The sequence below is a fragment of the Mobula hypostoma genome, chromosome 2, assembly GCF_963921235.1.
Source record: "Mobula hypostoma chromosome 2, sMobHyp1.1, whole genome shotgun sequence".
NCBI classification, from domain to species: domain Eukaryota; kingdom Metazoa; phylum Chordata; class Chondrichthyes; order Myliobatiformes; family Myliobatidae; genus Mobula; species Mobula hypostoma.
This window is the reverse complement of record NC_086098.1, coordinates 67,311,843-67,325,864: the sequence shown is the minus strand read 5'-3', so window position 1 is coordinate 67,325,864 and position 14,022 is coordinate 67,311,843. Positions and strand designations below refer to the sequence as shown.

The 14,022-nt window shown below is 43.1% G+C and overlaps 1 protein-coding gene across 17 annotated transcripts in view; it reads left to right on the top strand.

Moving 5' to 3' along the window:
* LOC134340710 (doublecortin domain-containing protein 2) overlaps positions 1-14,022 on the top strand; it is a 167,742-nt gene that overhangs the window by 124,110 nt on the left and 29,610 nt on the right. For 16 of the 17 annotated variants that reach the window (XR_010016632.1, XM_063038265.1, XM_063038174.1 and 13 more), the window contains one exon: positions 3,772-3,875. Coding sequence is in view for 16 of the 17 variants with exons in the window: in XM_063038265.1 (XP_062894335.1) it covers positions 3,772-3,875 (104 nt within the window). In the remaining variant the exon portion in view is untranslated. The remainder of the gene's footprint in view (positions 1-3,771; positions 3,876-14,022) is intronic. The other variant, XM_063038254.1, reaches the window with a different exon arrangement.

Genomic DNA, 14,022 nt, shown 5'->3' with positions numbered 1-14,022 from the left:
ATGCCATCCACTGACTTCAGGCTAACGAACCTATAATTTCCTATCTTTGCCTCCCTCCCTTCTTAAAGAATGGAGAGATATTTGCATTTTCACAGTCCTCTGTAAACACTCCAAAATCTAGTGGTTCTTGAAAGATCACTACTAATACCTCCACAAACATTTCAGCTACCTCTTTCAGAACCCTAGGGTGCAGTCCTTCTGGTCCAAGTGATTTATCTACCCTCAGACGTTTTACCAGGTTGTTGCCTGGATTAGGGAGTATTAGCCATAAGAAGAGGTTGGACATTCTCCGGATTGTTGGTGTCTGAGGGCAATTTGTTTCTCTGGAGTGTTCAAAGTTAAGTAGGAGCCTCAATGAATTATGACAGGCACAGGCAGGGTAACTGGAGTCTTTTTCCACAGGTGAAAATGTCAAATATCAGTTGGCAACACACATAAAAGTTGCTGGTGAACGCAGCAGGCCAGGCAGCAACTCTAGGAAGAGGTGCAGTCGACGTTTCAGGCCGAGACCCTTCATCAGGTCTCGGCTTGAAACGTCGACTGTACCTCTTCCTAGAGATGCTGCCTGGCCTGCTGCGTTCACCAGCAACTTTTATGTGTGTTGCTTGAATTTCCAGCATCTGCAGAATTCCTGTTGTTTGCGTTTTCAAATATCAGTTGGCATAGCTTTAAAGTGAGATGTGGTTAGGTGAGATACACCAGACAAGTTTTATTTACAGAGAGTATAATAGGTGTCTGGAACACATTTCTGTGGGCTGTTGGAGGGTGGGTGTGCTGAGTGGTGTAGTAAAAGCAGATATGAGAGTGATGTTTAAGAGGAATTTTGACACACACATGAACTGGCAAGAAATAGAAGGTTATGGGATGCAGACAGATGGGATAAGTTTGATTTGGTGTCATGTTTGGCTCAGCTCCTTTACTTTCTGTTCTCTGTTCAATGTTTTATGTCCTATGAGTGCTGGTGTATGGGCTGAACATTGTTCTCATTTCCCTTCATCTGGCGCGATTGCAGCTGATACACTATCTATTCTTGTGACAAACGGCTAATCTATTTCCTCAAGTGCTTTGATTCCGGTTTCATTATTTTGGAAGCAGTGCTCTCTCACCTATCTCTAGCACAAAATTCTCTATTTGTCTTGCCTTTCACTCTATGCTATTTTTAAATGGTAATGTCGTGCCTACAGTTTTATATTGTTCCTTTGTCACAAAGTCCCTGAGATTATTGTGTGATTTAAGTTTGTAACAGTAGGGCTATGTTAAGAGATAGCTATTCTACAGATTAAGAGGCTATCAGTGATATTCCAGGTATGATTGGTGAATAAATTAATTGAGTACAATAAGCAACACGTGCAAAGAATTTATTGCAGGGATCAACATGGAACTAAATCTTTGTGCATTCCCCAGATCAAATGCAATATTTTCAATACCTTTAGAGCAGGAACAACAGCTGTCTGAATCTAACATCAGATAGCAGCTAGTTAGCTCATTATATTGCCCATTTTCCATTGGAATAGGGAATGGTAGAGATGGAACATGCCCAAGCAGGGAAGATTTTGAATGGTGTCCTCATTTTCCACAAGGAGATTGACAAGACCCCGTATCCATGGCACTACAGTACTACATTCTAATCATAGGAAGTGAAGTTGTATGTATGGTCATTAACTTTACTGCTAGAACTTGTTCACCTGCATTGAACTACTGTTGAACATTTTTTTTTACTAATTTAACAAAAAACAACATATAACTATCTTAAAGTTAGCTCAGGAGATACTTTGAATTTCTAAAGACTTTAGGCTTGATTTTTCTTCCTCATTGGAAACATGATTTACTATGAATCGCTTATAATCACAACAAGGCAGGTCTGACTGTTATTAAGATCAGGATGTTATTAGAATGCTACTTCTTGAACTCGGCAACTGGGTTTTTAACTAGAATATGGCTGCAGGTGGTGGTCTGGGAGGGGAAGGAAAATCTTAGTAGGAGATGCCTTAGGGTTCTTTGTGAAGATGGGAAAAGGTATGTCTTCATATTTGAAGATCTACTCAAAACCAAATAGAATGTTAACACTTCAAAGTGATAAAAACAAGCTCGGCTTTAATAGCTGTTTACAGGGGCCAGAATTTGGCAGCCATGATGTTTCCTCCAATTTAATAATCAACTGACAAGGATTATATATGAATAATGACCTGTCCCGGACAACATTCAAAGTCTATCAATTTTGACCATAAGATATAGGAGCAGAATTAGGCCATTTTGCTCATTGAGTCTGCTCTGCCATTTCATTATGGCTGATCCATTTTCTTCTCAGCCCCAATCTCCTGCCTTCTCCCTGTAACCCTTCATGCCCTGATTAATCAGTGATCTCTTAACCTCTGTCTTAAATATACTCTCTGACTTGGCCTCTCAATCCTGGAATCATTTTTGTGAACCTTCTTTGAACACTCTCCAATGTTAACACATCCTTTCTTAGGTAAGGAGCCCAAAGCTGCTCACAATACTCCAGGTGAGGGCTCACCAGTGCCTTATAAAGCCTTAACATTACATCCTTGCTTTTATATTCTAGTAGGAATATAAAAGCAAGGATGTAAAAGCCAGAATATAAAAGGAAGTATTTGTGCTGAATCAAGATATTAATATTGTTAGAAGAAATGGGGAAAGAGGGAAAGTAGGCAAACAAGGCCATATACATAGAAACATAGAAAATAGGTGCAGGAGTAGGCCATTCGGCCCTTCGAGCTTGCCCCGCCATTCAGTATGATCATGGCTGATCTTCCAACTCAGAACCCTGTACCAGCCTTCCCCCCATACCCCCTGATACCTTTAGCCACAAGGGCCATATCTAACTCCTTAAATGTAGCAAATGAACTGGCCTCAACTGTTGTGATATACTCTTGAGAGCAGGCTCCAACACATTCAGGTCTTGTTATGAAGAGATGAGTCTCAGAAATATGGGAAGGTCAGAAGGAAGACATTCACTGAGAACAGAGATGAGGAGGAATTTGTTTCACCAGAGGGTAGGTAATCTGTGGAATTCATTGCTACAGACAGCTGTGGAGGCCAAGTCATTGGGTATATTTAAAGTGGAGTTTAATAGGTTCTGAATCAGTAAGAATGTCTAAGGTTACGTGGAGAAGCCAGGGGAATTGGGTTGAGAGGGATAATAAATCAGCCATGATGGAATGGCGGAACAGACTCAATGGGCTGAAAGGCCTAATTCTGCTCCTATATCTTAAGGTTTTATGGTATTATGGTCTAAGTAAAACAAATAATGCTAATCAACTACTTAACCTAAAGCTTGAGATAGATTTTATAGATTTGACAAAAGGTATTCAAGTAATCTTATGACCTAAAATCATGATTTGTCTGAAAGTAAATCTTCAATGAAATAAACCATTGCATTAAAATTCTTGAATATTTTTCTTAATATAATACTTGGTGATTTAATAGTTTTGAATGTTGCAGAAGTTATTACAACTCACCTCACAACTGGAGAATCCAGCCATCTAAGAACCCTGTACTCATGAAGTTAACATCAGCACGGAGCCTAAGAGTCAGATTCACATTGCTGATGTTGTTGCTGGAAGAGTAGGTGTGAATAAGAAATAGTGACCATTTTTTGATAAGATTAAACACAGGGCAATGATTCTTCTTGGCCATTTGGTTGTCACGCAATATATGGTATACTTCCAGCAAAGCAACATTAGTACATGTAAAGTTAAACAGTACTGCATTTGTGTGTAACAAGATGGATATTATGTTTGTTTGGATTAGAAGATAATGGAGTGTTTAAAGCTCAAGATCCTCGGAAAGAAACCCAAGACGCTGCTGAGGTGAGGGAAGATGCAGACATGAGAGTGGATCTACCTATTGATCAGGTTAAAATTTGTCATTCTTTGATGTGCTTGTTTTTCTTGTTCTTCTGTAGATACATAATATGATTTTGCAAGGTTCCTAAATGTCATTCATAAACTTGAATATTTACCAGATGCTATTGCTGATTACCATCAAGCTGATTTGAAACATTTTAGTATTTTATTTGAAAGGCAATGTATGCATTTGACCAAATAATTAATCAGATTCTGTTTTACAGACAATTCTGTCTGAGCAACTTTTATAATGGTTTGTTTTTACTGGTGATTTAAAAAGTTAAGTATTAGGATAAGGAATACGACATCTGGACCTCTGAGTTCTCTCACTTCTGGCTTCATGCTTGTTCTATCTGAAAGTTGGTTTAGTGCCAGAATAACCTGTTGGTCCAATGGGATCAGAGTTTATAGAAACATAGAAAATAGGTGCAGGAGTAGGCCATTCGGCCCTTCAAGCCTGCACCGCCATTCAGTATGATCATGGCTGATCATCCAACTTAGAACCCTGTACCAGCCTTCCCTCCATACCCCCTGATCCCTTTACCCACAAGGGACATATCTAACTCCCTCTTAAACATAGCCAATGAACTGGCCTCCACCGTTTCCTGTGGCAGAGAATTCCACAGATTCACCACTCTCTGTGTGAAGGTTTTTCCTAATCTCGGTCCTAAAAGGCTTCCCCTTTATCCTCAAACTGTGACCCCTCGTTCTGGACTTCCCCAACATCGGGAACAATCTTCCTGCATCTAGCCTGTCCAATCCCTTAAGGATTTTATACGTTTCAATAAGATCCCCCCTTAATCTTCTAAATTCCAATGAGTATAAGCCTAATTGATCCAGTCTTTCATCATATGACAGTCCTCCCATCCCAGGAATCAATCTGGTGAACGTTCTTTGTACTCCCTCTATGGCAAGGATGTCTTTCCTCAGATTAGGGGACCAAAACTGCACACAATACTCCAGGTGTGGTCTCACCAAGGCCTTGTACAACTGCAGTAGTACCTCCCTGCTCCTGTACTCGAATCCTCTTGCTATGAACGCCAGCATACCATTTGCCTTTTTCACCGCCTGCTGTACCTGCATGCCCACTTTCAATGACTGGTGTATAATGACACCCAGGTCTCGTTGCACCTCCCCTTTTCCTAATTGGCCACCATTCAGATAATAATCTGTTTTCCTGTTTTTGCCACCAAAGTGGATAACCTCACATTTATCCGTATTAAATTGCATCTGCCATGAATTTGCCCACTCACCTAACCTATCCAAGTCACTCTGCATCCTCTTAGCATCCTCCTCACAACTAACACTGCCGCCCAGCTTCGTATCATCTGCAAACTTGGAGATGCTGCATTTAATTCCCTCATCTAAGTCATTAATATATATTGTAAACAACTGGGGTCCCAGCACTGAGCCTTGCGGTACCCCACTAGTCACTGCCTGCCATTCTGAAACGGTCCCGTTTATTCCCACTCTTTGCTTCCTGTCTGCCAACCAATTCTCTATCCACATCAATACCTTACCCCCAATGCCGTGTGCTTTAAGTTTGCACACTAATCTCCTGTGTGGGACCTTGTCAAGAGCCTTTTGAAAATCCAAATATACCACATCCACTGGTTCTCCCCTATCCACTCTACTAGTTACATCCTCAAAAAATTCAATGAGATTCATCAGACATGATTTTCCTTTCACAAATCCATGCTGACTTTGTCCGATGATTTCACCACTTTCCAAATGTGCTGTTATCACATCTTTGACAACTGACTCTAGCATTTTCCCCACCACCGATGTTAGGCTAACCGGTCTATAATTCCTCGGTTTCTCTCTCCCTCCTTTTTAAAAAGTGGGGTTACATTAGCCACCCTCCAATCCTCAGGAACTAGTCCAGAATCTAAAGAGTTTTGAAAAATTATCACTAATGCATCCACTATTTCTTGGGCTACTTCCTTAAGCACTCTGGGATACAGACCATCTGGCCCTGGGGATTTATCTGCCTTTAATCCCTTCAATTTACCTAACTCCACTTCCCCACTAACATGTATTTCCCTCAGTTCCTCCATCTCACTGGACCCTCTGTCCCCTACTATTTCTGGAAGATTATTTATGTCCTCCTTAGTGAAGACAGAACCAAAGAAGTTATTCAATTGGTCTGCCATGTCTTTGCTCCCCATAATCAATTCACCTGTTTCTGTCTGTGGGGGATCTACATTTGTCTTAACCAATCTTTTTCTTTTCATGTTTTTATGTTCCCTGCCAGTTTTTTCTCATAATCTTTTTTCCCCTTCCTAATTAAGCCCTTTGTCCTCCTCTGCTGGACTCTGAATTTCTCCCAGTCCTCAGGTGAGCCACTTTTTCTGGCTAATTTGTATGCTTCTTCTTTGGAATTGATACTATCCCTAATTTCCCTTGTCATCCACGGGTGCACTACCTTCCTTGATTTATTCTTTTGCCAAACTGGGATGAACAATTGTTGTAGTTCATCCATGCAATCTTTAAATGCTTGCCATTGCATATCCACCGTCAACCCTTTAAGTGTCATTTGCTAGTCTATCTTAGCTAATTTATGTCTCATACCTTCAAAGTTACCCTTCTTTAAGTTCAGAATCTTTGTTTTTGAATTAACTACGTCACTCTCCATCTTAATGAAGAATTCCACCATATTATGGTCACTCTTACCCAAGGGGCCTCTCACGACAAGATTGCTAATTAACCCTTCCTCATTGCTCAATACCCAGTCTAGAATAGCCTGCTCTCTAATTGGTTCCTCAACATGTTGGTTCAAAAAACCATCCAGCATACATTCCAAGAAATCCTCTTCCTCAGCACCCTTACCAATTTGGTTCACCCAATCTATATGTAGATTGAAGTCACCCATTATAACTGCTGTTCCTTTATTGCACACATTTCTAATTTCCTGTTTAATACCATCCCCAACCTCACTACTACTGTTAGGTGGCCTGTACACAACTCCCACCAGTGTTTTCTGCCCCTTAGTGTTATGCAGCTCTACCCATATCGATTCCACATCCTCCCGGCTTATGTCCTTCCTTTCTATCCCGTTAATCTCCTCTCTAACCAGCAACGCTTCCCCACCTCCTTTTCTTTCATGTCTATCCCTCCTGAATATTGAATATCCCTGAATGTTGAGCTCCCATCATTGGTCACCCTGGAGCCATGTCTCTGTGATCCCAACTATATCATATTCATTAATAACAATCTGCACTTTTAATTCATCCACCTTGTTACGAATGCTCCTTGCATTGACACACAAAGCCTTCGGGCTCGGTTTTACAACACTCTTAGCCCTTATACAATTATATTGAAAAGTGGCCCTTTTTGACTTTTTGATTTTTGCCCTGGATTTGCCAGCCTGCCACTTTTACTTTTTACCTTACTACTTTTTGCTTCTACCCTCATTTTACACCCCTCTGTCTCTCTGCACTTGTTCCCATCCCCCTGTTGTGAACTACCCTCCTCTCTCCTAGTCTCTTTAATTCGATTCCCACCCCCCCAACCATTCTAGTTTAAAGTCACCTCAGTAGCCCTCGCTAATCTCCCTGCCAGGATATTGGTCCCCCTAGGATTCAAGTGTAACCCGTCCTTTTTGTACAGGTCACACCCGCGCCAAAAGAGGTCCCAATGATCCAAAAACTTGAATCCTTGCCCCCGCTCCAATCCCTCAGCCACGCATTTATCCTCCACCTCATTGCAGTCCTACTCCCACTGTCGTGTGGCACAGGCAGTAATCCTGAGATTACTACCTTTGTGGTCCTTTTTCTCAAATCCCTTCCTAATTCCCTATATTCTCCTTTCAGGGCCTCTTTCCTTGTCCTATCTATGTCATTGGTACCTATATGTACCACGACCTCTGGCTCCTCACCCTCCCACTTCAGGATATCTTGGACACGATCAGAAATATCCTGGACCCTGGCACCAGGGAGGCAAACTACCATCCGGGTCTCTGGACTGCGTCCACAGAATCGCCTATCTGACCCCCTTACTATCGAGTCCCCTATTACAACTGCCCTCCTCTTCCTTTCCCTACCCTTCTGAGCTACAGGGCCGGACTCTGTGCCGGAGGCACGGCCACTGTCGCTTCCCCCAGGTAAGCTGTCCCCCCAACAGTACTCAAACAGGAGTATGTATTGTCAAGGGGCACAGCCACCGGGGTACTCTCTATTACCTGACTCTTCCCCTTCCATCTCCTAACCGTGACCCACTTGTCTGCCTCCCGTGGCCCCGGTGTGACCACCTGCCTGTAACTCCTCTCTATCAGCTCCTCATTCTCCCTGACCAGACAAAGGTCATTGAGCTGCAGCTCCAGTTCCCTAACGCGGTCCCTTAGGAGTTGCATCTCGGCGCACCTGGCACAGATGTGGACGTCTGGGAGGCTTGGAGACTTCAGGGCCTCCTACATCCGGCACCGAGAACAACAAACTGCCCTCACACTCATACTGCCTCTCTCCTCAAATAACAACAAAAAATGAATACCAAACCTTCCTCGCCTCGCCCGTTTCCGCCTAAGCCCGTTGAGCAGAAGCCCTTAAGCCTTCACTCTGCTCCCGGCTCACTCCGCAGCCCGTAAACTACGCTGCCCGCTGTATGATGCTCTGTTCCTTTTAAATCTTCCGCGCTTCACTGCCCGACATCACACGCCTGTGCAGTCCTGCCTCTCTGAATGCCGACGGAAAAAAAACCCAGAAAAATTCAAAAATGGCTTCCTCCGCATTCCCGCTCCGATTCTCAGACTTCCTTCTTCTCCTTCTACTCCTCAAACAGGGCAAAACAGAATCACTCAGGGACTTCATTTCCATCTATGACAAAGTGTTTACTTGATTTGCAGTCCAACAACCAACATGTATAACTATGCACACCATCCAACAGCATTTCACAAATGCACTGTATACCTTTCACAGGCTGTACTGCAGGAACTGCAGCAGCTCAAGAATATATCCTCGGCAACACTCTTTAAATCCTTGAGCTTCACTATACAGAATCACAAGTGCTCTTGATGTCCAGGAGTTCCACTTCCCCCTCCAAGGCAACAATGACAGAAAGTCATTCTAATTCCAACATTGGGTAAGACCTGTGAAATTATATAAGTACTAGCACCATGGGAGTACCTTCAATGATGAAAGTACAGTTGTTTAAGAAGAAGGACCACAGACATCATAATGTAAAGGAAATGACAGCCTTGCCAAAAATGCCCACATCACAAGAGTAAACTAAAAGGAAGTAGGCATCAAGCCCTTGATTATGAAAGAGCTTTTTGAATTGATAATTTAAATTTAATGCTAAATTTCAGCTTGTGTCTCCCTGAAGCTTTGATCATAGTTAAGTACATTACATGGAGCTAATATTTCTGCAAAGTTCACACAATCCCAGCTGCCTATTAGCCAACTTTGCTCGTGCGGTTCAAATGATTTTATGTTGGGCGGATTTGCCAGCTTTAGTTTTCTTTGCATATATATAGACCACATGTGGAGTAATACACTGTATATGGGGAATATGTTACAGAGACAAAGAATTGTGATCTTATTTCATTATATTGTATCCTTAAAGGAGAATAAATTTCATATTCAATTGCATTCGATGTTAATTGCTGATGGAAATACTTTTTATGTTTGTTTATAGTTGACTCATTTTAATATAATCTGTTGATGAACACAACAGCAGATCTGTTGTGATATGTGAGTTGGTCCACACTTCCTTAAAAGTGTGAGCATGCTATCATCTCATGTTTCAGTGTATAATTGGTACTAATTCAAGGTGATAATTTGGTCCCAATTCCTTTAATGATGCTTGAAGTTTATGTAAAATTAATATTCATTACAGCGCAGAATAGGCCCCTCCAGCCCTTTGAGCCATGCAGTCAGCAATCCCTCATTTAACCCTAGTCTAATCATGGGATAATTTACAATGACCAATTAACCTACTTACCGATATATCATTGGACTGTGGGAGGAAACCAGAGCACCAGGAGAAAACCCACGCATGCCACAGGGATGACATATAGGGCCCTTACAGATGACAGCGGAATTGAACACCAAGCTGTAATAGCACCGCAGTAACTGCTACGCTATCGTAGTGCCCTGTGTAGTGGAATGTATAGTCACCAATTTGTCATGTAAACTTGAACACCATGGAAACTCTTAATGCTTTATTGATCTTACGTAAAAAGTAGAGCTTGTGTTTGTAAAACTGTTCCAGTAGAAAGAAATTGTGTTCAAGCACTTCTTCAGTTCCTGAACAGATCACTAGTGGGGAAATACTACATATGGTTAGTTGCTCCATACAGTGAGCAAATACAACTTTGGTTTCCATAGTTTCCAGGCACCAAGAGTCATTGAAATAATCTGAAAGAATTAGTAAAATTTCTTTCTTCTATTCAATCTCCATGTATTTCAGTGAAAAATATTCATTTATTTTAGTCCAGGACAAAATACCTTTTAGTTCATTGGACTAATTTATCCAACTTTTTCCTTTGATGAGTTAGTTTGGGAGAAAAATGATTGTGACTGACTCTCAGCAGTCCATGGTCTAACTCAGCATTGACTGACTGATGAGAAGCATGCCGGAGTATAATAACTGATTCACATTGAAGTCATGGGTGGTTTTAATTGAATTTTTATGTGCACCAAATTGATAGGGTAACTGTTCAAAGGCATGTATCTCTTATGAGTTAGAAGGCAAGATATAAATTGCAAGTATGGTTTCTTATTAAAGAAACAGCATTAAGAATACATTTCTGGACAAGAATTTTTCATGAATTGCTCATATTTCTTTGTTTCCTTAACATAGAAAGAAGTCATTCAGTGTGTCAAGCCAGCACTGGCTCACTGAATAGTCAGTCCCATCAGTCCCTTTACCCCTTGTCCTGTTCTCCTTCACATGGCCAATAACTGTTCCTTGTCTCCTGATTCTCCTACATCTAGACTGCACTAGACCCAAAACATTAACAATCCTCCCCGCCCCCCCAACAGATGCTGCTTGACCCATCAAGTTCCTCTAGAAGATCGGTTGTTGCTCCCAATGCCAGTATCTGCTGTCTCTTGTTTCTGCACTAGGGCTATTTACAGTGGCCAACTAAGATAGCAGCCAGCACATCTTTGGGATGTGGGAGGAAAGTGGAGCTTACAAGCAAGAACCCTGCGATTACAAAGTCAACACTGGAGGTCTGGGTTAACTCGGACTGCAGGAGCTGTGAAGCAGCAGAACTACTGCATTACCACCCTGTTGCCCCTTTGAACAGGGGCAAAAATGCTGAAAGAGAAGGGATCACCACTGCTGCCCTTAAGGATTACTCTTCAAAGTATATTTACTCAAAGAAGATATTTCATACATTGTATGAATATATATGCACTTTGGATAGCAGAGATTAAAGGGTTTTTACCCACAGTTGCTTAACAACATAATTCAAAAGTCAATCGAGAAGGAGAAAGGCCTCCTATAGTTTATAAAATAAATGTATTCTACCGTCCAGGCCTCTGGTTCTGGACACCACAATGCAGATCATTCTCAAATGTCTGCATTTAGGTGCTGAACAGTTCATTAACAGTGCATAGGAGGTGTGAGTCCCCAGGCAATGTGGATTTCCACTCCTCTACCAATGAAGATGTACTGCTGGCAAAACTTAGAGCTGGCGGGAATGTTAGGAACAGTGCCAGAGAAGGGTTCCAGCCCGAAGCGTTGACTGATCGTTTCCGCGGATGCTGCCCGACCTGCTGAGTTCCTCCAGCGTGTTGTGGGTGGTACACAGCTGCCTCTCAGTCATCCAAGACCAGAACCAGCTCTGACTGCTTGACTGTCCATTGAAATTCTTGAGAGAGAGAGTTGTAAAGTTAAATTAATGCAAAATCACCAGCTGACTTTTGGTAGACTTCTGGCAATCTGCAGGAGGTCAGGGATACACCAAAGAGTTATCTCTTTCTGGGAATCCTTCTGTGGGGTCCTGGTGATTGATTATTAAACAGTAGTGCATTCATTCAGAGACAGAAATCAACCACCATCTGACCTTTGGATGTCTGGAATACTGATGCAAGTCTGATGAAAGGTCCCAGACCTGAAGTGTTATTTTTTTTCTCTTTCACAGATGCTGCCCAATTTGGTGAGTGTTTTCTGTTTTCAGCATCCGCAGTTCCTTTTATTTTCACTAGAAACCTGTGAACATACCTTCCCATGATCTTAAATTCCACCTTACCTGTGTCCTAAGGTCTGTTCCTGACACGTTCAATATCAGCGAAGGAGCTTGACTGTGATAGAGTGTGAAATGTTTTGAGTTCAAAGCAGCAGGCATAATTCTGACCTCCCTGCAGAGTTGTGCTGATTGAAGTCACAAAAATAGGGTTCCAGTGACATAGAATGAACTCCAACAAGTGGAATTAGTATTTCACATCCAAAGGAGATAGCTTTACACCCTGAGAGAGCAAGGGAAGTGATAATACAGCTTTTAATTCAATGGAATCATTAGCAAAGATTGGTGGCAGAGATAGTAAGAGAAAGATGAGTGGGAATCTGATTGATTTTAAGCTTTTTCTTAACAGATGCATATTTACAGCCTGCTAGGCTCAGTGAGAGAGCCTAACATCAGTGGTAGGAAAACAATTATAAAATAACATTACTGTACAATAACAGAATATCTTAAAAAGAATAATAGGTTTGTGCAATCAACATACAGTAGGTTTATGAAAGAAAAGTAGTGTTTGACCAATCTTTTGGATTTCATTGAAGATGTAACAAGTAGAATACTGTGACGCTCCGCGGGGGGGGGGGGGGCACATGGTCAACAGCCCGCCCTGCATTTCTAACAACCAGTACTGTTTATGGCTCTTGCATTAAAATGCTTTTGTGGGATTATGGTGGGAAGTTCCAGTTCATTTATTGTTGCATTTTAGCTTGGGTTATACAGTTATTCACTTGTGTATTTGTGGGTCACCCTAACTGTGTGATGGCCACCTCCTTGTCTGGCGAGACTGGTTAGGTTCACTCTTCAGGTTATGGTGCCCGGTCTGTTTTGTGTTTATCACAATAAAACTGTCGCTGAGTTAACTGTCGCTTCCTCCTCTGTCATTATGGACCAAATGCTTGCCACATTGGTGTCAGGAGTGGGATACGAGATTGAAGAGCTACGATGTCAGATAGAGTGCCTTAAAACCCAGGGAATAAGATGAGGGACCGAGCAGTGTGCCTGCCCTGCACCCACGGGCAGGGCTTGTGAAGACGGGACCTGGAGGGACGACCTGGGAATTGAACATCATGCCATCCCAGGGAGCCCTGATGGAGAGAGCGTACCTAGGCTCCCCAACCTGGGGGACAGAGTGGAGCAAATCACTCGCCTCTGTAGTGACCCACACCAGGAAACCCAAAATGGCGTAGCCATGGGAGGATGGGCACCATGGCAGACGACGCTGGAGCAAGAGAAAGCACCTCAAGGTCCATCCTAAAGCTCCCCAGATACAACGATACCAGCCGCCTGGAGCCTTACCTGGTGCATGTCAAACTTGCTGCATGGCACAAGGGATGGAGCCCCACCGAGACGGTGGTGCAACTTGCCTTGGCACTGCAGGTCCTCCATGACCTAACACCAGTGAAGCAGCGTGACTACAGGGTCCTCGTAGTGGTGCTGGAGCAGCGTTTTGAGCAGAAGCCATTGGCGGAAGCATTGAGAGAAGAACTGTGCAGCAGATGGCGCCATATGGGAGAACGCTTGGCAACGTTTGCAGCAGATCTCTGCTACTGTGCTCGGCGTGGCTACCTCCAGTTCCCTCTCGCGGCCCAGGAGGAGCTTGCTCTCCACGCCTTTGTAAAGGCACTGACGCCGGAGCGCCTTTGGCAGCATGTTTGCCTGACGGTGCCATCATTGCTGAATGAGGCGCTGGCTGAGGCGGAGAGAACAGAAGCAGTTCTAGCCCCCCAAAGCGTTCGAACATCATCCCGCATGCCGCGAGCCCAGGCTAGCGTCACTGAAGGTGAGGAGGAAACTGATGAGGAGGAGCCTGTGAGACAGGTCTGACAAACACCGTGCCGACCCCGCCGCTGGCCACAAAATGATCTCTGCTACTGGTGTGGAGAGGCAGGTCATTTGGCCAGGGATTGCCCCACTCCAGCACTATGCCACAACTCAGCGCAGCCATCAGGAACCGCCAAGCGAGCAGTACCG